Raw genomic sequence first — 23,742 nt, forward strand, 5'->3', positions numbered from 1 at the left:
CCGTCGGAGTACCACAAATAGTGCCTGTCGAGCCGAACTGGGCAGATTCCCAATACACCTCACAATCCAGAAGAGGGCGCTATCATTCTGGGCCCATCTACATAGCAGCAGGCAAAATTGCTATCGCTATAAAGCCTTGCTACACCAAGGGGTCCCAGGTAAACCAGGCCCCCCGAAACATTTCACCCTGACCCGGCCTAATGAAAATATCACTCAACGCGGCCTAACAAAAGCCAAAATCAAGAAGACTATAAACGAGTGCCAAGAGGAGTATATCGGTGACTGGAGGAACCACATAAAGACATCCCAGAAACTGCCAACATACAGAGAATATAAACTGGCGCCATATCTGGAGAAACTGCCAAACCCCAGAGACAGACCGATCCTGAGCCGCTACAGACTGAGCGCCCACAACCTGGTCATTGAATGCGAGCGCCACAGACAGACCTACAAGCCCAGGGAGAGCCAACAGTGCGACCAGGAGGCCGTGGAGGATGAGGCCCACTTCCTGCTACACTGCTCCAAATACTCAGCAGTGAGGGACACTCACTTCAGGAGACTCTCTGATCTCTTACCGGACTTCAGCTCCATGGAAGAGGAAGAGAAACTATACACAAGAGGAAAACACAATGGGCATAGCGGCACAATATGTCACTGCATGCCATGGACTTGTATACGTCGACCCTAGATATGTCCCTATCTCCCAACCCCTCAGTCCCTATCCCTCATTCTTACTTGCTTTGACAATGCTAATGTGTATTTGGTCCTGCCAAGAAAGGATAGGTAGATGAATTAGATAGATAGAACATTGGAAATCTACAATACTATACCCAACACTGACAATACTGTTCATGACACTTAAATTATAAAATATTCCTGAAACCTCTTCCTTAAGATTCAGAGGATTTGTATGAATTTGATCTGCCTGTTTGTACCATTTACACAGCGGTTAACATGCAAAGGACAGAAAGGGGCTTGTCTGAAACAAAACCACCTCTTTTTTTTTTTTTTTTTTATAATTGAAGGCTGGTCAATCAGATTATTGGTCGACCATACACTTCCCCTGTGACCTCTGCAGGTTAAATGCATTGTCCACATTAATTTGTATATAGAAGGGGTTCCCTAGTGTGGGTGTCCCCCCTCACATGTAAAGGCGTTGTCCTGGTGAGAATTACATTACCTATTGCTTTCAAGAAGTGCCAATATATAATTGACTTTGCTGAGATCATAATATTATTTCATCTGTAGCAGGATGTCCTATAAAACCAGTGAAGCCCAATCTAAACAATAAATCGCTATTTAAAAAATATATTTATTTTATACAGGGTCAAACACATGAAGGAGAAAAAAAACGCAATTTCTGGTCCAGTTGTGAATTGATCTATATATAAAAGCTCCATTGTTTAATATAAAGTTTGTCACATGGCCTGTGTAATCTTTTGAAGTGGTCAGGATTGTTTTTTCCCCACTTGCAGCAAAATCACCGGCGTCTGAAAGCTCGGGAAATTCTCCAGGCATTGGGTTCCTCGTAGCGGTTATAAAGGGGTTCTAGACGCTGCTGTTTCTTTTGCTTGCTCAGCTTGGTTGGATCAGAGACTTTAAAGAAGGCAGGAGCAAATTCGACAAGCCACCGGGGGTCTATGGTAGTCACTTCCCGCATGTATTCCTTGGTGGTTAAGACTAGTTCATGGTACACAACCCTGTAGAGAAACAAAGTAAGGATGGGAACAGGCTTTTTAAAGAGGGGGTAAATGGGGTAGAGGGGGTTAGACTTACCATTCAGGCTGCCTGTTGAACAGGGCACTGGATGGGTGAATATATACCACTTGTTGGTCTATAAGGGTCCGGTATCCCTCCTGGGGGTCTTTCTTGGCAGCATTTCGGAAGAACCCACTGCATATAGCCTTTTGTACTCTCACTGTTGCTTTTCCACATGAAACGACATCCAGTTTATGTCTGTAAGAAGAGATTTTGCATTGCACCATCAATCGTATTCAATTGGGCACGTATAACACTAGACCTAGACTGTATAAATCTAGGATACATATGGAGGCTACCCATAGATTGTGGCTGTCATAGCACAAGAAAACAGACTAGTGGATTGTTATACACCGTACTATTTCTCCCAACACACCTGTCCATAATGCCCAACATCTGTTTGCGGATATCTTGTGCCCGCCGTAAAGAGCGAGCCTGAATAAAGTTCTCGTAGCACCAGGGGTTAGAAAACTTGTTGTTTTTCCACGAATTGTACACAGCCAGCAGAGTTAGGTGGTCGCCTTCTGTCTGGTGGAACTTGGCCTTTTTCTGGTCAGCGAGTGCTTGTTTATCCTGCATGGAGAAGGATCAATCGTGAATGACAAATCCAGAGCTGGGAGTAACATAATGCAGCACAACCTCCAAACAAAACAAAAGTTCTCTGCATTTGTTACTAGGATAAACAGGAATCTTTTAGTGGTATTTGTTACAGTATTCACTACTGTTTGGAGCTTATATAATAAACATGAAATCCTAGCAGTACTATTGTTAGGCTCTGTTCACATCTGCGTTGGGGTCCCGTTCTGATGGATCCTGAACAGATGTCAGGTGGTTTCAATCATCATGGACTTCAATGGTGACCGATCCTGTGCCCGTGGCTTCCATTTATCTCTGTTGTATATCAGACCCATCTTTTGCCAGAAGCAATAACTTAGTAGACTACGCTATTGCTTCCGGCAAAACGACGGGTCCGGTGCACAATAGAGAAAAACGGAAACCACGGGCACAAGATCAGTCACCATTGAAATCAATGGTGACAAACGGAAACCTCTGGCTTCCGTCTGTTCAGGGTCCCGTTCCGACAGAAAGCCAGAACGGAACCCCTAACACGGATGTGAACAGAGCCTAAGTTATAGATCACACAAGCCGTGGCATGTAACGCTACAACAGAAAAGATTAGAATTTTGTACCTTTGGTCTGTAGAACACATTTTGCACAGACAGCATAGACACGATGGTCAACATCTCCTCGCTGCAGCCGAGATGTACAGACATGATCAGCATCTTACACAGCATAGGCTCCAGGGGAAACTCTGCCATCTGAAAAGAATGGACATGAGAACATGGACATCTAAAAAGGATACAGCAGATAGCAGAGAATTCACATTTACAAGCCAGGCTTACCCTTCTTCCCAAGCGTGTTAGCAAGCCTTCATCATCCAGGGCTCCAAGTGTGTATAACTGCTCCATGGCTGTGATGAGAGTCTCCATAGGTGGAGCATCCATGAAATCGAAAGACAGCAGATCATTGATGCCCATTGCCTTCATGTAAAACAAAATGCATTAGTAAGTGAAGTAAAGAAGCGGTAGGTAGCATTGCATGTCTCTTTGCCACCTACTTATTGTTTGTAAGAGCAAAGTTCTCAAATGCTCTACACTTGTGCGGGACCCCTCACAATCATCATACCATTATTATACAGACAAGGCCAACCATGCAAACATTACTCGACTGAACGAAATAGTAAACTATATAAAAAGGGCCCTAGCAAGCTAAAGGTACCTCTAATTTGGAGGTACAGCATAATATAATTAGGGCCACTGCAGCAGTTCCCCATTCTGCCCCTATTAGGGTTATAAGGACAGGGTTGTCCTAATCGTACAACCTCTTAAAGGTTGGAACTCCAATGCGCCGTATAAAAGTAATAACTTTATATATAATGAAGCACACGAGGTCTACTGTACCTTGAGAGACAAGACGGTGCTGGCCAAGTTAGTTCTCTGGATCTCAGGCACGTTGGTAGTCAACATCTCATCACGATAAGCACGCTCGGTGTAAAGGCGGTAACACTTCCCAGGACCGGTCCTCCCAGCTCTCCCTGCTCGCTGTTTGGCTTGGGCCTTTATAAGAAAGAGTAGTAGTGAAGCAGCTACAGCAACTTGAAATAAACAAGGCAAAGGTCTCCTAACTCATATTCTGTTCAACCTAAAACGTGATATCAGATTTGGAGGAAATTCGTCTTACACGTGTCAGTGTTTCAGACTAGACTTAAAAGGGGTTTTCCAATTATTTTATTTTTTTTAAATCACTGTAACGCGTCTCAATTTGTCTATTACATAGTTACATAGTTACATAGTTAGTACGGCTGAAAAAAGACACATGTCCATCAAGTTCAACCAAGGGAAGGGAAAAGGGAAGGAAAAATTTCTACACATAGGAGCTAATATTTTTTTGTTCTAGGAAATTATCTAACCCTTTTTTAAAGCCATCTACTGTCCCTGCTGTGACCAGCTCCTGCGGTAGGCTATTCCATAAATTCACAGTTCTCACTGTAAAGAAGCCTTGTCGCCTCTGCAGCTTGAATCTTTTTTTCTCCAGACGGAGGGAGTGCCCCCTTGTTTTTTGAGGGGGTTTTACAAGGAACAGGATTTCACCATATTTTTTGTATGTGCCATTAATATATTTATATAAGTTAATCATGTCCCCCCTTAGTCTTCTTTTTTCAAGGCTAAATAGGTTTAATTCTTTCAATCTTTCCTCATAACTTAAATTCTCCATGCCCCTTATTAGCTTCGTTGCTCTTCTTTGTATTTTTTCCAACTCCAGGGCATCCTTTCTATGAACTGGAGCCCAGAACTGAACTGCATATTCTAGATGAGGCCTCACTAATGCTTTGTAAAGTGGCAATATTACATCCCTGTCCCGCGAGTCCATGCCTCTTTTAATACACGACAATATCCTGCTGGCCTTTGAAGCAGCTGATTGACACTGCATGCTGTTATTGAGTTTATGATTTACAAGTACACCCAGATCCTTCTCAACAAGTGAATCCGCCAGTGTAGCGCCCCCTAGGACATATGATGCATGCAGGTTGTTGGTACCAAGATGCATAACTTTACATTTATCTACATTAAACTTCATTTGCCAAGTGGACGCCCAAACACTTAGTTTGTTTAAATCTGCCTGTAATTCATGAACATCTTCCATAGTCTGAACTATATTACATAGCTTGGTGTCATCTGCAAAAATAGAAATAGTGCTATTAATCCCTTCCTCTATATCATTAATAAATAAGTTGAATAATAGTGGTCCCAGCACTGAACCCTGGGGTACACCACTTATAACCGGGGACCATTCAGAGAAGGAATCATTGACCACAACCCTCTGGATACGGTCCTTGAGCCAATTCTCAATCCAATTACAAACTATATTTTCTAAACCTATAGTCCTTAATTTACCCATTAGGCGTCTATGGGGGACAGTGTCAAATGCCTTTGCAAAGTCTAAAAACACTAAATCCACAGCGGCCCCTCTGTCTAGACTTCTGCTCACCTCTTCATAAAAACAGATTAGGTTAGTTTGACAACTTCTGTCCTTAGTAAAACCGTGCTGGCTGTCACTTATAATGCTATTTATTGTCACATAATCCTGTATATAGTCCCTCAATAGCCCCTCAAACATTTTCCCCACGATGGATGTTAAGCTTACTGGTCTATAATTACCCGGGGAAGACCTAGAGCCCTTTTTGAAAATAGGCACCACATTTGCCCTGCGCCAGTCCCTTGGCACTATACCAGTCACTAGAGATTCTCTGAATATTATGAAAAGGGGGACAGAAATAACTGAACTAAGCTCTTTAAGAATTCTAGGGTGTAACCCATCTGGTCCCGGAGCCTTGTGCACATTTATTTTATTTAATTTAGTTTGGACCATCTCTACATTCATCCAATTCAGTATATCAACTGATATATTAACAGCACTGGCACCGGCTACATCAGCTGCTCTTTCTTCTGTTGTATATACAGAGCTAAAGAACCCATTTAGTAACTCTGCCTTCTCTTGATCCCCTGTGATCAACTCCCCATTACCATTATCTAGGGGTCCTACATGTTCAGACCTTGGCTTTTTTGCATTTATATGCTTGAAGAATTTTTTAGGATTTGTTTTACTATCCTTGGCCACCTGCCTTTCATTTTGTATTTTTGCTAATTTTATTACATTTTTACAGATTTTATTAAGCTCTTTATATTTTACAAAGGCTACAGCTGTACCCTCAGATTTGTATTTTTTAAATGCCCTTTTTTTGTCATGTATTGCCCCTTTCACAGAAGGTGTAAGCCATGTGGGGTTTAATTTGAGTCGTTTATACTTATTACCTGTAGGAATAAATTTTGCACTATAATAACTCAAAGTAGATTTGAAAATCTCCCATTTATCATTTGTTCCATTATTTGACATTAGTTCTTCCCAGTCTATATCCTGAATTGCAGCCCTCATCCTGGGGAAATTGGCTTTCTTAAAATTAAATGTTTTTGCCCTCCCAGCCTGCGTTTGTTTTTTACAGTATAGGTAAAATGTAACTATATTATGATCACTGTTACCGAGGTTTTCACGAACATTGACATTCCCAACAAGATCTGCATTATTAGAAATGACCAGATCCAACAGAGCTTCACCTCTAGTCGGGTCTTCCACAAACTGGCCCATAAAATTTTCCTGCAACAGGTTGAGGAAATGTCTCCCCTTTGCAGTTGAAGCCGAACCATGACACCAATTAATATCCCGGAAATTAAAATCTCCCATTATCACTACAGTACCCGCCTGTGCAGCCCGCTCCATCTGTTTATATATCTGACCTTCCATCTCCTCAGTTATATTGGGGGGTCTATAGATTACACCAAAAGTAATTTTTTCAGTGTTTACCTCCCTTTCTAGTTCCACCCACAAGGTTTCAACCTCCTCACAGTCTTCACCCACTATTGTCTCTTTCACACTCGCCTTCATATCACTTCTCACATACAGACATACACCACCACCTTTCCTATTTGTCCTGTCTTTACGAAAAAGTGTAAAACCCTGTAGATTTACAGCCCAGTCATGTGAAGAGTCCAGCCATGTTTCAGCAACACCAACTATATCTATATTTTCTTCCAGTATCAAGGCCTCCAGCTCCCCCATTTTGCTTGCTAGACTTCTGGCATTTGTGAACATACACTTTAACTTGCCTGTCAGTTTTTCACTTTTATTATCAGAAATGTGATTTGACATTAATCGGTCCTTTTTATTTACACTGATGTTTTGCAACGAAAGGATCTCCTTATCTTGTTGTCTAGTCCTCTCCCCACATTCTGTTTCTCCCCCCACCAATATAGTCTGACCCCTCTCTAACCTGGCTACCCCTTTTTTTTCTACATTGACCTCCCTCCTCAGCCCTAGTTTAAATACTCCGCCACCCCAGCTAGAATTCTCTCCCCCAGCACAGCGGACCCCCTTCCATTTAGGTGCAAATCATCTGCAGAATACAGTTTGTACCCCAATGAAAAGTCAGCCCAGTGCTCTAGGAACCCAAATCCTTCTCCTCTACACCAAGACTTCAGCCATGCATTTAACTCCCTAAGCTCCCGCTGTCTTTCCTGTGATGCGCATGGCACAGGCAGTATTCCTGAGAATACAACCTTGGAGGTCCTTCCCTTCAGCTTGTAGCCTAGTTCTTTAAAATTATTCTTAAGGCTCCTCCACCTACCATTTATTCTGTCGTTGGTACCGACATGGACCACGACAGCTGGATCATCACCAGCCCCTCCCAGCAATTTGTCCACCCGTTCCACCACATGCCGAACCCTGGCACCAGGGAGACAGCAAACCATTCGGTTGAGGCGGTCTTGGCGACAAATTATTCTATCCGTCTTCCTGATTATAGAATCCCCTACAACTATCAATTGCCCCCTGAATATCATCATCTACATTTTTACTTTTTAATTTACCATTATTCTCTTTTGTTTACTTCTGTGTGTTTGTTGTCTTGCTCTTCCGGTCATACAGTACCCAGCATGCAATGTGCCGGCAGCAGGAACTCATCACGCCTACTACACCCAGCTATAGACCATCTCCATTGCAATTTTACTGCTCTCATTAGATCGGTGAGAGCCAACTATAAACCTGCAACATATCAGTGCTGTACCAAACACACTTACAGAATGGATTAAAAAATAAAAAAAGGAGTCATTTGACCCCAGAGCAGGGCACAGTGCTAGTATAGGCTCTGCTCCGGGACTCTCTGGAATCCCCTGACATCACTGTACATATATGGACAGTGATGTCAGGGGATTCCCCAGAGTCCTGGAGCAGAGGCTATACTAGCGCTTTGCCCGAGACTCCGGCTCTAACCCCAGTGCCGGAGTCCTTGTCAGAGCGCTACTAGCAACTGGCTCCTGCCATCACATTTCTTCTGGTAGTTTTCGGTCTGCTGCTAGGGTGGAGAAAATGACACGCAGGAGTAGACAGGCGTGGTAAACACTGCGTGTATTAATCACACATGGTCAGAGACTAGTAATGTTTCTCTCCCATAGCAGTAGACCGGAAACTATCAAAAGAAAGGGAGTATTCGGTCCACCACTTCCGTCAGTATACAGGTACGTCAGAAATTACGTACCCGTACATTGAGCCAACTGGAAACCGGAACTCAGATCGTGGACAGGCTAGCACCAGAAGGGTTTTGCTACTGGAGAAGCATTACGTGACCAGTGCTGGAATTGGATGTTGTGTTTTGATTTAATCTTGTAAGTATACGACATTATTTTTATATCTGCGGTGAAATAGAAATTAGTTAATTGGTTCCGGAAAACCACTTTAAGAGCTAGTAAACATATAATTACATGAACAGCATTGTAGAAAAACTCCACCTTTGGAAATTTATTTTAGAGACTATTAAACATTCTTCTCTGACCGGTCGACTAGAATTATCCATGCCATTTATGAATTATCTGCTGTTCATATGTAGAAGTAATAAGGCAGAGCATTCTATATGGCTGCTAATAAGCTCATATGTCACATAACACCCATTACTCACCTGCGAGATCGGAGTCACTACAAGCTGATCAATTCCAGTTTTAGAGTTGTAGACTTTCTGTTTTACAAACCCCGGGTCAACCACATAGTAAATGCCATCAATAGTAAGCGAGGTCTCGGCAATGTTTGTGGCAATAACAACCTGGAAACATAAAAACACAAGTGAGAAACAAAGAAATACAAACTGAATTGTGAAAGTCAGTGCGACTTAATTTCCAGATATGTTCTACACATACACTAGATGTAGGATCAATGAAAATGGGAACCCACACAACATGGAAAAGCTGCTCTACTGCCATCCTATACCCTGGATAGAGCTCTGCGGGTGAGAATTACCTCAGTGTCCCTTAGAGGGTGAACTCCTATTTTGAAGTAGTGCCACACTATAATTTTCCATGCTTGGAGTTATAGGTCTCTCAGGGTATGTTCACACGAGGTCATTACGTCCGTAATTGACGGACGTATTTCGGCCGCAAGTCCCGGACCTAAAACAGTGCAGGGAGCCGGGTTCCTAGCATCATAGTTTGGCAGCGAGGCAGGGACTCCTAGCGTCGTACATAACTATGATGCTAGGAGCCCGGCTCCCTGCAGTGTGTTCGGTCCGGTACTTGCGGCCGAAATACGTCCGTCGATTACGGACGTAATGACCTCGTGTGAACATACCCTAATAGCTGGAGAGCAACAGAACACTGCACTATCAGAAATTAGAATAAATGTTTGGCAGAACATGCAAGTTATTGGGTGAATCTGGGTGATGCTGGGCAAAACATGTTTTGACCAGCCTGTCAATCTAAAAACGGCTATTCTGGTGCAGTTACTTTATTAAGTCAACAAATAGACGTAAAACTCAAAGTTAAAATTGACGATACCTTTCTGCTACCCGGAGGAGCTGGGTCAAAAATCCTTGTCTGCATCTCACTGGGTAATGCAGAATACACAGGCAGTATGATCAGCTCAGGTACATCAGGACCAAGTGACTTCATTCTCTCATAAAGGATTTCACAAGCCGTGTCAATTTCCTCTTGACCGGTAAGGAAAACCAGGATATCACCTAAATTTAGACAAAAAAAAAAAAGTTTTACTAAACAATCATTGAAGTTCCAGGGAGGCATTTACACTGAATAACTGCGGCGTTACATGGCGACTTATCATAATGATACTTCTAACCACAGTATCCATATGATTAAGGCATAACAATTTGGGAGATAAAAGGCGCTACTGATACGCAAACACAAGCTCCATATAGATTTTCAAGGCTTCATTGGGGGACACATTTCAATGAAGAAAAGGAGTCATCAGCACAGACTAGAATTTTTATAGTATAAAGACATCGGTTCAGTTTGGAAACGTCACCAGTAAAGCCGAGAAAGCCTATATGGAGCTTGTCCTTGTGGATCAGTAGAGTTTTTTTTGCTTCCGATTTTGAAACCATTATTTTACAGTGGTATTCTATATACACCCTTGTCTGAAAGCAGCTGCAAACTGATTTGTTTGTTTTACCTTTTGTGCCTCCAAACTGTATTGCACCTGTATTAAGCACAACTTTTAAGGCGTTTATTACCTACTTCACCCATTGATTCATCAGAGTTATGGGGATATCAGGTGTGGTGCCCTTTTTTTAGGTCTTCGAGGAAAGCCACAGCAACCGTATAACAAGAGCAGCATGCAAGACTCTCATAAGCCACACCGCCATCCATTCCAAGGTAAAGCAATATCAACACCAAGATTAATATGCAGGTATGTATTCGTAATCAAACACCACAGGTAAGGGAAAGACTGGGCATGATAGTCCTTGCTTTAAAGGGGTTTTCCAGAATGTGAATTTTTCTTTTAGTAGGTGATGGAAATGAAACAAGCCAAAAAAGCAATACTTACCTATCCTTGCCCAGGCGATCCAGCTGAGATCTCCGTTTGCCTTCACCCGTCACATGCTACGTACATGTAAACAACCACATGGAGTACGGCAGGAGCAACAGGGCAGGAGCAACAGGGCAGGATTGGCGGGGGCAAAGATAGACAAGTATTGTATTTTTGGTTTATTTATTATTTCATTTCCAGCCCAATAAAAAAAAAAAAAAAGTTAAATCCCAGATAACTCCTTTAACCACCTATGGCTTGAGAACCTCTACTAAGAGGTGGAAGGTTACATATCACTTGTCAAATCCACCCCAACTACAACCATTTCTGGGGCTTTGACAACCAATCAAAGAAAATTTAAACAAAGTTATTCTCTATAAAAAAAAAAAAATCTATATATATTGACTTCAACCAACTACAAACCTGGAGGTTCTGTCAGATGGATCTGCATGACTGTGATGAGACTGGCATCCAGGTAATCGGTCTCAGGCTCCTTTGTGTACAGAATTTCTACCGGGTAAGTTCGTCCAGGAATGGTGAAAATAGGAGCCTCGTAGAAATACTGAGAGAACTTCACAGCATCCAAAGTGGCAGATGTAACAATCAGTTTCATATCGGCCCGTTTTTGTACCGTCTACGGGAGAGACAACGAAAAGAAAAGCTTAAGAAGAAGCAGAAACAAAGAACAATAAATATTTGCCACCCAGGGATCATTAAAAGCCTCATTGCTTTCAGGTTCCACAGTAAGACAGGGAGAACATAACGCAGATTCATACCTTCTTCAGGAGACCAAACAGGACATCAGTGTGGATGGTCCTCTCGTGCGCTTCGTCAAGCATGATAATGGCATACTGGGTCAGATCAGGGTCTATCAGACACTCTCTAAGCAACATACCATCTGTCATGTATTTAATGACAGTTTCTGGGCTTGTGCAGTCTTCAAATCGAATGGTGTATCCAACCTACATGGACAAAGAAAATGTGTGATCGTACCAGGTAGATAAACTGGTCACATGCAGTGGTCAGAAATGCAAAGATCTTTGGTGGAAAGCTAGGTCAACCATGGAAGAAGTGGATTGGCAAGGTAGAAAAACGACTGAAAGGTTAGAGGAGGAAGGGAAAACAGATGAATAGTAGATTAGGGAGTCCAGGATAGAAGGGACAAAAAAAAAATATATACTTGTACATTGATGGTCTTTCCTGATTAGTGGTGGTTCAGCCCCCAGGACCAGCAGAATGAAGGGGCCGCACAGCCACATATACATAACCTGCTAAGGCATAGATAAACATTGAAAGTACCACTGCTCCCACTGGAGTGGTCAGACCCCAAATAATCTCAGATTGATTACGCTGGATAGTAGAAGGGGGCAGACAGCCACTAGGAAAGAGTCCAATCAAGTTGCCAAACCATTTTAATGGGTGAAAGGTAATGCTTCATCTGAAGTGTGTGGCCGGCCATCATTTTCCCCCAGCAACTTTAGGTTATTGCCAGGGATTTCGGAAGATGAACCTGTGCCAATCAGCTAATTCCTGGGACAGATCTAATTTAAAAAGCCAAGACTTGCCATCATAAGAGAAATATAAAATAGCACAACTTACCTCCTGGCCTAAGCAGCAACCATATTCCTCAGACACACGCTTTGCCACAGACATTGCAGCCACTCTTCTGGGCTGAGTGCATCCAATTTTACCCCTTGTAGTGTAACCAGCTTCAGCCAAATATTGGGTAATTTGGGTGGTCTTTCCTGAACCGGTTTCACCAATGACAATTAAGATCTGGTTGTCATGAACAGCCTTGTGGGAAAAACATAAAACAGAACATATATATTAATAAAACATTGTAAAGTACAGGTATGGTGCAGTTTTTTTTACAGGTATGCTACATTTGTACTATAAAAACTGGGACATTCAGATGGGTTGTATGTGGAAATCATTGTCAAAACTAGTTCATAAAATAGAAAGCCTTTATAACGATCTATAACCATTAAACCGGAGCCTGAACAAATAACATAATTTCACATCCAAACGTAGAACATTGATCAAATGAGGAATCGGAGCCAACAAAGTCCTGCAATTATCCATAGAGGTTCAAAAGAAAATAAGTTCAGTGTGTTGTACGTCACTTTTTGCTGATCCTTATTTAGAAGTTTATTAAAATGTAAAAAAAAAAATATTTCACTCCAATATTTCCAGCATGTGGGCAGGATCTGACACAGTGGTAAAAAAATAGCACTGCAAAGAAAATAATTCTAGAATAGAGGGGTACAAAAAGAAGCGTTAATTTGCAATTTACATTATAAAGCTTAAAGAGGCTGTCACCACATTATAAGTTCCCTATCTTGTACATAATGAGATCGGCGCTGTAATGGAGGTAACAATGTTTTTTTATTTCGAAAAACAATAAATTTTCACCAAGTTATGACCTATTTTAGCTTTATGCTAATGACTTTCTTAATACCCAACTAAGTGTGTTTTTACTTTTGACCAAGTGGGCGTTGCGGAGAGAAGTGTATGACGCTGACCAATCGGTAACCAATCAGCATCATACACTTCTCTCCATTCATTTAAACAGTACAGAGTATGCTGTCACTTCCACCCACATGAACGTTACTGAAGCGTCATGAGAGTAAATAGACATCGCTTCCAGCCAACTCGACACTTCGGTAACGTTAATGTGTGTCACTTACGCGACATCACGCTTGCTGTCTTTTACACCAAGATCTCCCACTTATGTGCTGACGGAGCCTCTTTAAAGAGACTGTCACCACATTATAAGTGCCCTATCTCCTACATAAGGACATGGTTGCTATAATGTAGGTGACCGCAGTGCTTTTTATTTAGAAAAACTATCAATTTTTACCACATTAGGAGTGATTTTAGCTTTATGCCTAATAGTTTAATGCCCAAGTGGGTGTGTTTTTACTTTAGACCAAGTGGGCGGTTGTACAGAGGAGTGTATCACGCTGACCAATCAGTGACCAATCAGCGTGATGCACTTCTCCCCATTCATTTAGTCAGCGCATAGTGATGTGCTGTCTTATACTGACATATTAACGTTACTGAAGTATTTAGACAGTGAATAAACATTCCTTCCAGCCAGGACAGGACGTCTATTCACAATCCCAACACTTCATTACGTTTTCTGTGGGACTTACAGCGGCGCATTTACAGCGTAATCTCACGGCACTTATGTGGTGATAGAGTCTCTTTAAAGAGGTCTTACCATGGGGCGTGGCCTGGACAAGCATGAGAGCAGAAGCTTAGGTTACTTCTCTCCCTCTAAGTGAAGCACAAAACGGCTCATCTAAACCACAAAAGTGGAAGTAGACAGACAATATCAACCAGGGATTACCTGGGTACGAGTGGAGTGAAGAGACAGCGTGATTCAGAGCTTTCTCCTGCTTGTCAGCTCCTCTCTGTGTGACTGCGGCCTCAGACACTTGGAAACCAGGGACTAAAGTGGAGCTGTAGACCAGCCCTTGGTGAGTGCACTGAGCAGTGTGCTTGCTGCTCTGCATCAGCAGACACAGCTAACAGAGACTACCATCCCCCCTGCTATCAGACTACCATCTCCAGGCTAACAGAGACTGACATCCCCCTGCTCTTACCTCTGCCTGCAGCAGCTGCTGTCTTACTGAACACCACACAGCTTTCCTCATCCCCACAGTGAGTACATCTCTCATGCAGCACTGAGACATTTTGAATTGGCACTGTCTGCTCACATTATACCTGTCTGCATTGCAATACAAAGCGTCTGTTACCTAAAGTTATTCCAGTGTACTGCAATACACCGGTCTTGTCCTACTCCTTCCTGCTGGAGTCATTATTTGAATGCGAGAAATCATCCAGTTTACAAGTCACATATTATATATCTAACAGACTCTCGGTCTGAAGACCTACCGTTTTCATTTCACCATGGGTGGTACAACTAAGAAAAATACCAAGTCCAAACCCACGAAACTCAGAGTTCTTTCAACATTCTTCATCTCAGTCCTTGGATGTGAATAGGCGTATATCACTTCCCCCATCCTCTCCTACCCCCTCCTCTAGAGCAGACTCTCTAGATGGGGAGATGCATGATCCCCTGGACTCTCACCCTGTGTCAGAAGCAGTGATTAAAAAGCTTTTAAACTCGCTGAGAGATTCTCTTCAAACGGATATCAGACAAGCCTTGGGGGAGTTAAGGGCGGACATTCAATCCATTGCTACTCGTACAGATCATATCGAAAACAAGATGGCGGTATTTGCTAAATCTCACAACTCCTTGATTGATGCTAATGCTACCTTAGAAGAAGAAGTTCAGAGACTTTCTACCAAAGTTCTAGATCTGGAAGACAGATCTAGAAGAAACAATGTACGAATTCGGGGCATCCCAGAATCTATTACTCCGGATTTGTTATCTCCATACCTGAAAGAGCTTATGTCCAGGGTCCTTCCTCAAAGATCTGAGCTTGACCTCACCATTGATAGAATTCATCGGATTCCCAAGCCGCGACATATTGCTGCCCACCTTGCTAGAGATACTATTGCTCGGATCCATTTCTACCATGTCAAGGATGATTTCTTGAAAGCTCTAAAAACCTCTCCAGACCTTCCGGATAAATTTAAAGGAGGTATCAATCTACCCAGATCTATCGGCAGCTACTATGTTACGTAGAAAGGAATACTTACCTATGACCAAACTCCTGAGAGAAAAACGTATCCTGTACAAATGGGGATTTCCAGTCAAGCTAATAATTTCAAGGAATGGATCTCAACATGTGTGTTTCTCTCCGGCGGAAGCAAGAAATCTTCTTCACACCTGGGGTCTCCTTTCTACCCCACCTAACAGTCCGATTCATAATCAAGGCACAAGACCAGAAATGATGACTCCTCTCTGGTCTGAAAAGGTTACTCGTTCTAAGTGCAGAGCTGAGGATTGAAACTGTCCATGTCTACTTCACTTTCAGATGGCTGAGCTTCACATAAGTGTGTAACTTTCTGCTTGGTTCGCTTTGTGGCCCTTTGTCAGAGGGTAAAGAAGTTCCACGGACTTTTGCCTCCGTTGTTTTTTCCCTGAAAGAGGGATATTGGTTCTACTGTTCATCAGTTATATACTGTTGTGTGTTGAGAATAAGATTGACTACTTCCTGATTCTTTTGCAGTACCATTGATGGGAATTAAGTTTCTGTCCTTAAATGTCCATGGTTTGAATTCTCCATTTAAAAGGTCGCTTCTTTGGAAAGAAGCAGTTAAATCTAGATGTGATGTTTTATGTATCCAAGAATCTCATTTGTGTGCTAAAGATACATTCTAGATTTCCTCATGTTTTTTCCGCTTCCATTGATAAGAAGAAGGTGGGAGTATCCATAGCTGTTAAAAACACAGTTGCGTTTAAACATGTGAAAAATGTCATTGATCCAAAGGGTAGATACGTGATCCTGATTTGTGAACTTAATGCCATTACTTTCACTATTGTATCGGTGTATGCTCCTAATTCTAGACAACATTCCTTTATCAGAAAAGTGATTAAAAAAGCTAAAGCTATCCAACAAGGGGGGCTGGTCTTCTGTGGAGACTTTAATATAGTTACGCATGCTCGTTTGGATAGATCTGTAGCCTCTGCTAGAGGGTCTCGTGATATAGGGGATATTTTATTAGAAGAAAACCTCCATGATGTTTGGAGATACCAGCATGCTTCAGAGAGAGACTATTCCTTCTTTTCCTCTCCTCATCAGATTTATTCAAGGATAGACATGTTTTTGGTGGATAGAGGTATGCTTTTAAATTCTATATCTTCGGAAATTGGAACTATAACTTGGTCTGACCATGCCCCTATTGAGCTAGTAATTTCTGACAAATATGACTTACCCCCTAGATCCCCTTGGAGACTTGGAACTCACCTTTTGAAGTCCCCAAAGGTTCAAACGTACATTGAAAAGGGCTTATCTGAGTTTTTTTAAATTAATGCTCCCTCTGCTTCTTCTCCGGAATTATTATGGTGTACCCACAAAGCCTTTGTGAGAGGTTTATTTATACAAGTAGCGTCTAGGGCCAAAAAAGAAAGAACCCGAGAAATAGATGATCTCTTACATAAAATCCAACAATATGAGGGTTTAATGAAACAAAGTCCTTTACCAGGGTATATTGATATATTGAAAAATTTACAAAATAAGTTGAAATCCTTGAATTTGGGCTATTATGAAACTAATTTGAAACGAATGAAATGGAATTTCTACACTCAGGGCGATAGGCCTAGCAAATTATTGGCGAATAGAGTAAAAAAGAAATCCGCTAAAGCTAAAATTTCTCACCTCAAAGCGAAAGATGGCGTTGATACTTATGATCCTCAAAAAATAGCAGATGCGTTCGCAGACTACTATAGTGAGTTATATAATTTGAAGGAAGATCCTTCTCTTCCACAAGTAACTTTAGAAAAGGCTCGGGAATTTTTGTCAGCCCTGAACTTACCAAAACTATCTGATCAGCAATTGAACTGCCTAAACAACCCTATTTCAGAGCAGGAAGTCAGGAAACTTATTAGATCCTCGAAACAAAATAAGACCCCAGGCCCAGATGGTCTTCCCAATGAGTATTATAAAACTTTAATTAACGTTCTGTCCCCGTACTTTATGGGTTTGGTAAATAATATAGCTCGTAATGGCTCTCCTCCCGCGGAAATGTTGAAAGCCATAATTGTTACTATCCCTAAACCTGGTAAACCCCGATTCTCTGGCTAATTTTAGGCCGATTTCACTGTTAAATAATGATATAAAACTCTTTGCTAAATTACTGGCTTCGAGACTTAACAGGTGCCTAGCTTCTCTGATTGCTTCAGACCAGGTGGGCTTTATTACAGGCCGTCAGGCCAGAGACGGAACTAGGAGGAGTCTTGATCTAATTCAAATTGCGCATTCCCTGAGGGTCCCTGCGGTGCTGATTTCATTGGATGCGGAAAAAGCCTTTGACAGGGTTAAATGGCATTTTCTAGAAGCGGTCCTGGACAAATTTGGTTTTCAAGCCTTTATTAAGGATGCAATCCTGTCTTTATATACCTCCCCATCGGCCCAGATCTTTACGTCTGGTTTCTTTTCAAAACATATTCAAATCAGTAATGGCACTCGACAAGGGTGTCCGTTGTCCCCATTAATTTTTACCCTATGCATGGAACCATTTGCTGAATGTATACGTAGTTCCCCTGATATCCAGGGCCTTCAGGTCGGCCCTATTGAGCACAAAATCAGGTTGTATGCGGATGACGTCCTGTTATTTTGTAAATCGCCTCTAACAACGATTCCCGCAATTCTTAAAGTTATAGAATCTTATTCAGCAGTCTCCTTTTATAAATTGAATGTTGCTAAATCCTCCATGATGCCTATTCATATTTCCCCACAAATGAGAGCGTCTATCTCTAAATTTAAATTTACTTGGGCGGAATCGGGTCTGAAATATCTGGGGATTACGCTCACTCCCAACCCTTCTCAGGTAATCCCTACTAATTTTTCATCTCTTATTGAGGCTCTTAAACAGGATTGTATACAATTTGAAAATCTTCATCTTTCATGGTTCGCTAGAATTCAATTAGTTAAGATGTTTTTGCTCCCCAAATTTTTATATCTATGCAGAACTATTCCATATATCCTTCCAGGTTCTATTACAGCACCACTCCAATCCTTATTTCTTAATTTTATTTGGAATAAGAAGAGAGCTAGAGTAGCTAAGAATCTCCTTTATCGCAAAATAAAAAATGGAGGGATGGGTGTACCAAATGTTGTAGCCTATAACGTAGCGGCTATCGCAGACCAACTATATCCCTTTTGGAATGATACGACCCCTTTTCTGTGGGCTGTCTTAGAAGAGAATAGTCACCCTAACGTTTCATTTAAATCTACTCTTATAGCGACTTTATTAGGAGCTAAGATACCAAAATTTACTTTGACTTCTATGGCCGACTCTTTACAGGTGTGGGTACGATATGTTTGCCAAAATAAGTGGGTTCATGTGTCGAAAGATTGTATTCCACTTTCTGTTCTTGAGTTCTTTATTCCTCATATTTCCATGTCTCCTTGGGTTGCCTCAGGTATGAAGGTTATTTCTGATTTTTATAACTCTGACACTTTTCAGACAGTTGAAGACTTACAGAAGGTTTATCAACTCTCCCATAACCTTTTTTACCAATATCTGCAAATCAGACATTGTATCCAATCCATGAAACTTCCCCAATCACCTACTAATCTCACGTCATTCCACAAATTCTTACATAAAGGGCAGGGATATTCAAAGGGTTTACCACAGTTTTATGATTTGATCCTTGCTCTGGATAATAAGGGTAAAACAAGTTACATGTTAAAATGGGAGAGGGAACTGGGTTCAGTTTTTCCTGAAGATACCTGGATTAAAGCTTCAAATTGGGCCGCAAAACACTCTAAATGTGTAAACCATACTGAATTAATGCGGAAAATTCACCTGCGGTGGTATTTAACACCTTCTAGACTAGCGCATATCATCACGGGTTCTTCTAAACTTTGTTGGAGAGGTTGTGGACAAATAGGATCCACTTTACATATGTGGTGGTCGTGTCCATCAGTGTCTGGCCTTTGGGTTCGGGTATTTACACTTATTTCGGAATTCGTACAGGTTCCTGTGCCGTTATCCCCTGCCATAGCAATTTTGGATATTAATCTGGAGGAAATAGATCAGCTAGATAGATTAATTATTCATCATATTCTTATAGCCACTAGAATGGCCATCGCACAATCTTGGAAATCTCCGATTTCCCCCTCTATCCAGGAGGTCATTAGAAGAGTTAATAGCCAATGTTATCATGAAACTTATTTAGTTTATGATTTAGTTCTTCATGGTCGGAATGTAAAGAGATGGAATTCTTGGACTCATTCAAAATACTATATTTAATTATGATCTTAAATGGCTAATTTGAGATGTGTTTTACTTATATGGAGTGTCATTCTAATACGAACATTATTGTGTGTGTTACTTATGTGTATTTTTGTTTGGTTGTAATGTATAAAAATCTTTCAATAAAAATTTAAGATTTAAAAAAAAAATAAAGAGGTCTTACCAGAATCATAAATCACCTATCCGCAGGATAGATGAAAAATGTCTGATCCCTGGTACCACCGCCGATTGTGAGAATGGGGGGTGCCAATCTTCCCGTCCCTCCTTACCACATGCTTGACTACCGCTCCATTCGAGATGCTTCTCACTGAGGAATGAAGTGAGGAGGACCTGGGGGTTTGGGACCCCTGTTCTCACAATTAGTGAAGGTCCTAGCGATCAGAAAATGTTCACGGTTTACTTTTCTGGAAAAACCCCTTTGATACAGTCCTTGCTACTACTGTACAGGTAAGAAGTATTCGCTTATACAGAACCAAACAGCAGCGTTTATGGAGCTGCTGTACGCATTTTTCTTTAAAAGGAACACTAAGCATATACATAACTATAAAAAACATCCCAGCAATTCTCCCCTTATAGTCTGTGTCCCAGTAGACCCCCGCCCCCTCCTCACCATTCGATGTCTGGCTGTAGGATAACTGCAAAGAGAATGTGCCCCAATATATAACTGGTCAAACACCAAAGTCATAACTTAAACACAAATATGAACGTTGTGTTAAATGACCCAAACATTGAAAATAATAGTTTTTTTTATTGAGACCTGAATAAAAATACAAATAGTAGCATCAAAGTAAAACTTTTAAAAGAGTCCACAAAGTGAGGAAGTACTGAGTGGGCTACTGGCCATAACAATGAGAACTAATGAGATTGACCATCATAGTAGAGAAACAGTGATGGCAAAGTAACCAAAGAATTGAAAAACATGGAAAAAAACCATGCAGATACACAATGAGGTAAAGAGTAGCGATGTGCCAGGAGCCCCCTTACACCCAACGCGTTTCGCCACCAGGCTTAGTCGGGGGGAAAGATCTTTTCCAAGAGCACAGTGGCCTTCAGAGTTCTAAAATGAAAGAAGCTTGGAACAACCAGGACTCCTCCAATCGCTGGCCGCCCACCAAACTAAGTAAGCACCCGAGTGCATCTGCCACTTCGATTTGGTGTCGGTGGGGGTCACAGTGCACAGACCCACACCGATCAAAAGATCTTTACCCCTGATGAAGCCTGGTGGCGAAACATGTTGGATGTAAGTGGGCTCCAGGCACATCACTACTCTTTACCTCAGTGTGTATCTGCATGGTATGTTACTTGTTTTTCATTTCTTGGTTACTTTGACCATCATAGTAGATAAACAGTAATGGCCATCTCATTAGTTCTAAATGTGTCTCCCGACTTACCATTACTGATTATCTACAATGTGCTATACTATGGTATAGATGTTATGGCCAGTAGCCCACTCAGTACTTCCTCACTGTGTGGACTCTTAATTTTCTTTGATGCTACTATTTGTATTTTTAATCATGTCTCAATAAAAAACTAATTTTAGTTGAAAGGTTTGGGTTATTTAACACAATGTTCTGTAGGACAACTCGCTGCAGGTTTAGTTTACAGGATAGAGAGATACATGTGTTTTGTGGGAAAACCTCTTCAACAAAATCGACAGCTTGATATGGTTAAAAGTCAGCAATAATATATTCGGCGTGTTGGTTTCTTGCAATCTCAGTCAAATAGATTCTGTCTTATGAAATGTGAACATAATCCAGATAAAAGACATCTTACTGTATGTAGTACTTAATATAGTCGTTTCTAGCAAATGACTCCAATATCAAAGCAGCAGACGGCCTTTGCCAGCAGAAGCTTTGATGGAGGACATCATTTCATATTCCCTCTTATAATGCTGACAGAGCACACAATCTTTATGATGGAGCAGCTTTGGAATAAAAAAAAAAAAATCTGCTGTCGCTTTCTTTAACCCCTTAAGGACGCAGCCTAGTTTGGGCCTTAAGGCTCAGAGCCCATTTTTCAAATCTGACATATTTCACTTTATGTGGTAATAACGTCGGAATGCTTAAACCTATCCAAGCGATTCTGAGATTGTTTTCTCGTGCCACTTTGGGCTTCATGTTTGTGGTAAAATTTGGTCGATATATTCAGTCTTTATTTGTGAAAAATTGCAAAATTTAGAGAAAATTTACAAAAAATAGCATTTTTCAGAATTTAAATGTATCTGCTTGAAAAACAGACGGTTATACCACCCAAAATAGTTACTAGTTCACATTTCCCATATGTCTACTTTAGATTGGCATCGTTTTCTGAACATTATTTTATTTTTCTTGGACGTTACAAGGCTTAGAACATAAACAGCAATTTCTCAAATTCTTAAGAAAATTTCAAAAGCCTTTTTTTGAAGGTGCCTGTTCAGTTCTGAAGTGGATTTGAGGGGCCTATGTATTAGAAACCCCCATAAAACACCCCATTTTAAAAACTAGACCCCTCAAAGTATTCAAAACAGCATATAGAAAGTTTTTTAACCCTTCAGGCATTTCACAGGAATTAAAGCAAAGTGGAAATGAAATTTGCAAATTTCATTTTTTCTGCTGAATTTCAATTTTATTCAATTTTTTTTTAGTAACAGAGAAGGTTTTACCAGAGAAATACTACTAAATATGTATTGTCCAGATTCTGCAGTTTTTAGAAATGTCCCACATGTGCCTCTAGTGCGCTCGTGGACTAAAACACAAGCCCTAGAAGCAAAGAAGCAGCTAGTGCATTTTGAGGCCTCTTTTTTATTAGAATATATTTTAGGCAGCATGCCAGGTCTGAAGAGGTGTTGAGGTATCAAAACAATGGAAACCCACCAGAAGTGACCCCATTTTGGAAATTACACCCCTCAAGGAATTCATTTATGGTTTTTGTTATCATTTTGACCGCACAGTTTTTTCACAGCACCTATTTGAATTGGGCTGTGAAATGAAAAAAATGATATTTTTTCCAATAAGATGTCATTTTTGATCACAATTTCTTATTTTCACAGGGAACAACATACCCCATTTTGTTGCACAATTTGTCCTTAGTGCGGCAATACCCCATTTGTGGTGATAAACTGCCGTTTGGGCCCATGGGAGGGCTCAGAAGAAAAGGACCACCATTTGGCCTACTGGAGCTTTTCTGGTGCTAAGTCATGTATGCAGAAGCCCCTGAGGTACCAGTACAGTTGAAACCCCCGAGAAGTGACCCCATTTTAAAAACTACACCCCTTAAGACATTCATCTAGAGGTGTAGTGAGCATTTTGACCCCACAGGTACTGTGTAAAAGATAATGCGCAGCAGATGGTGCAGTGTGAGATTTGCAATTTTATATATATATATGCCATTTCAGTGTCCAATATATTGTGCCCAGCATGCGCCACCGGAGATATACACCCCTTAAATTGTAATGTGGGTTCTCCTGGGTACGGCAATACCCTACATGTGGCTGTTATTTGCTGCTTGGGCATACGGCAGGGCTCAGAAGGGAAAGATGAGGGGGTAAGCTGTGCGGAGTGCATCAGGGTAAATTAAAAATCAAGGGATGTATGATACATTTTAAAACAATCTTTTATACAGAGCCCTGGTTTTTCGGGACACGTGTCACATTGGTATATTGTGTTCTTCCTTATCCCCCTCTTATAGCAGACTCTGCACCTCTTTTGACTCTTTCCCTTTCCACCGGTTTGGGGAACTTCTCCTGGAAAGTGTTGCCCTGGTACGATGCGTGTGGCCTCGCTTCCAGAAGTACTGGGTGCCCCCCCTTCCTGGTCCCTAAAGATTAGATCTTGAAATTCCAGGAAAGTTCCCCTCTGGCCTGCACATCGACGTAGCACGTACGCATTGTACAAAGCCATCTGTATGATGTGCCCGGCCAGCTTCTTACACCACACCGCATGGCGCTGTAGGGCTTCAGGACTTGATATGACAAATCCATCCCTCCCATGTACCTATTGTAGTCCAGGATGCAGTCTGGTTTGCGGGTGGCCTTTCCTTCATATATCCTAAATTTATAGGTATACCCTGATGCCCTCTCGCACAGCTTATACATCTTCACGCCATACCTTGCCCTCTTACCCGGCAGGTACTCGCGGAATTGAACCCTCCCTTTAAAATGTACCAGGGACTCATCAATAGAAAAACACT

The 23,742-nt window shown here is 41.4% G+C and overlaps 1 protein-coding gene across 2 annotated transcripts in view; it reads right to left on the reverse strand.

The window, feature by feature from the left end:
* Positions 1 to 1,292: 1,292 nt before the first annotated feature.
* DHX8 (DEAH-box helicase 8) overlaps positions 1,293 to 23,742 on the reverse strand; it is a 42,982-nt gene continuing 20,532 nt past the window's right edge. For both annotated transcript variants that reach the window (XM_075846211.1, XM_075846210.1), the window contains exons 14-24: positions 12,280 to 12,474; positions 11,457 to 11,642; positions 11,104 to 11,314; positions 9,693 to 9,874; positions 8,825 to 8,965; positions 3,720 to 3,875; positions 3,162 to 3,299; positions 2,949 to 3,077; positions 2,135 to 2,331; positions 1,777 to 1,956; positions 1,293 to 1,700 (exon numbers count right to left, since the gene is read on the reverse strand). In XM_075846211.1, the coding sequence (XP_075702326.1) occupies positions 1,481 to 1,700; positions 1,777 to 1,956; positions 2,135 to 2,331; positions 2,949 to 3,077; positions 3,162 to 3,299; positions 3,720 to 3,875; positions 8,825 to 8,965; positions 9,693 to 9,874; positions 11,104 to 11,314; positions 11,457 to 11,642; positions 12,280 to 12,474 (1,935 nt within the window). In that variant the 3' untranslated portion in view covers positions 1,293 to 1,480. The remainder of the gene's footprint in view (positions 1,701 to 1,776; positions 1,957 to 2,134; positions 2,332 to 2,948; positions 3,078 to 3,161; positions 3,300 to 3,719; positions 3,876 to 8,824; positions 8,966 to 9,692; positions 9,875 to 11,103; positions 11,315 to 11,456; positions 11,643 to 12,279; positions 12,475 to 23,742) is intronic.

Source organism: Rhinoderma darwinii, chromosome 13, assembly GCF_050947455.1.
Source record: "Rhinoderma darwinii isolate aRhiDar2 chromosome 13, aRhiDar2.hap1, whole genome shotgun sequence".
Taxonomy (NCBI): Eukaryota; Metazoa; Chordata; class Amphibia; order Anura; family Rhinodermatidae; genus Rhinoderma; species Rhinoderma darwinii.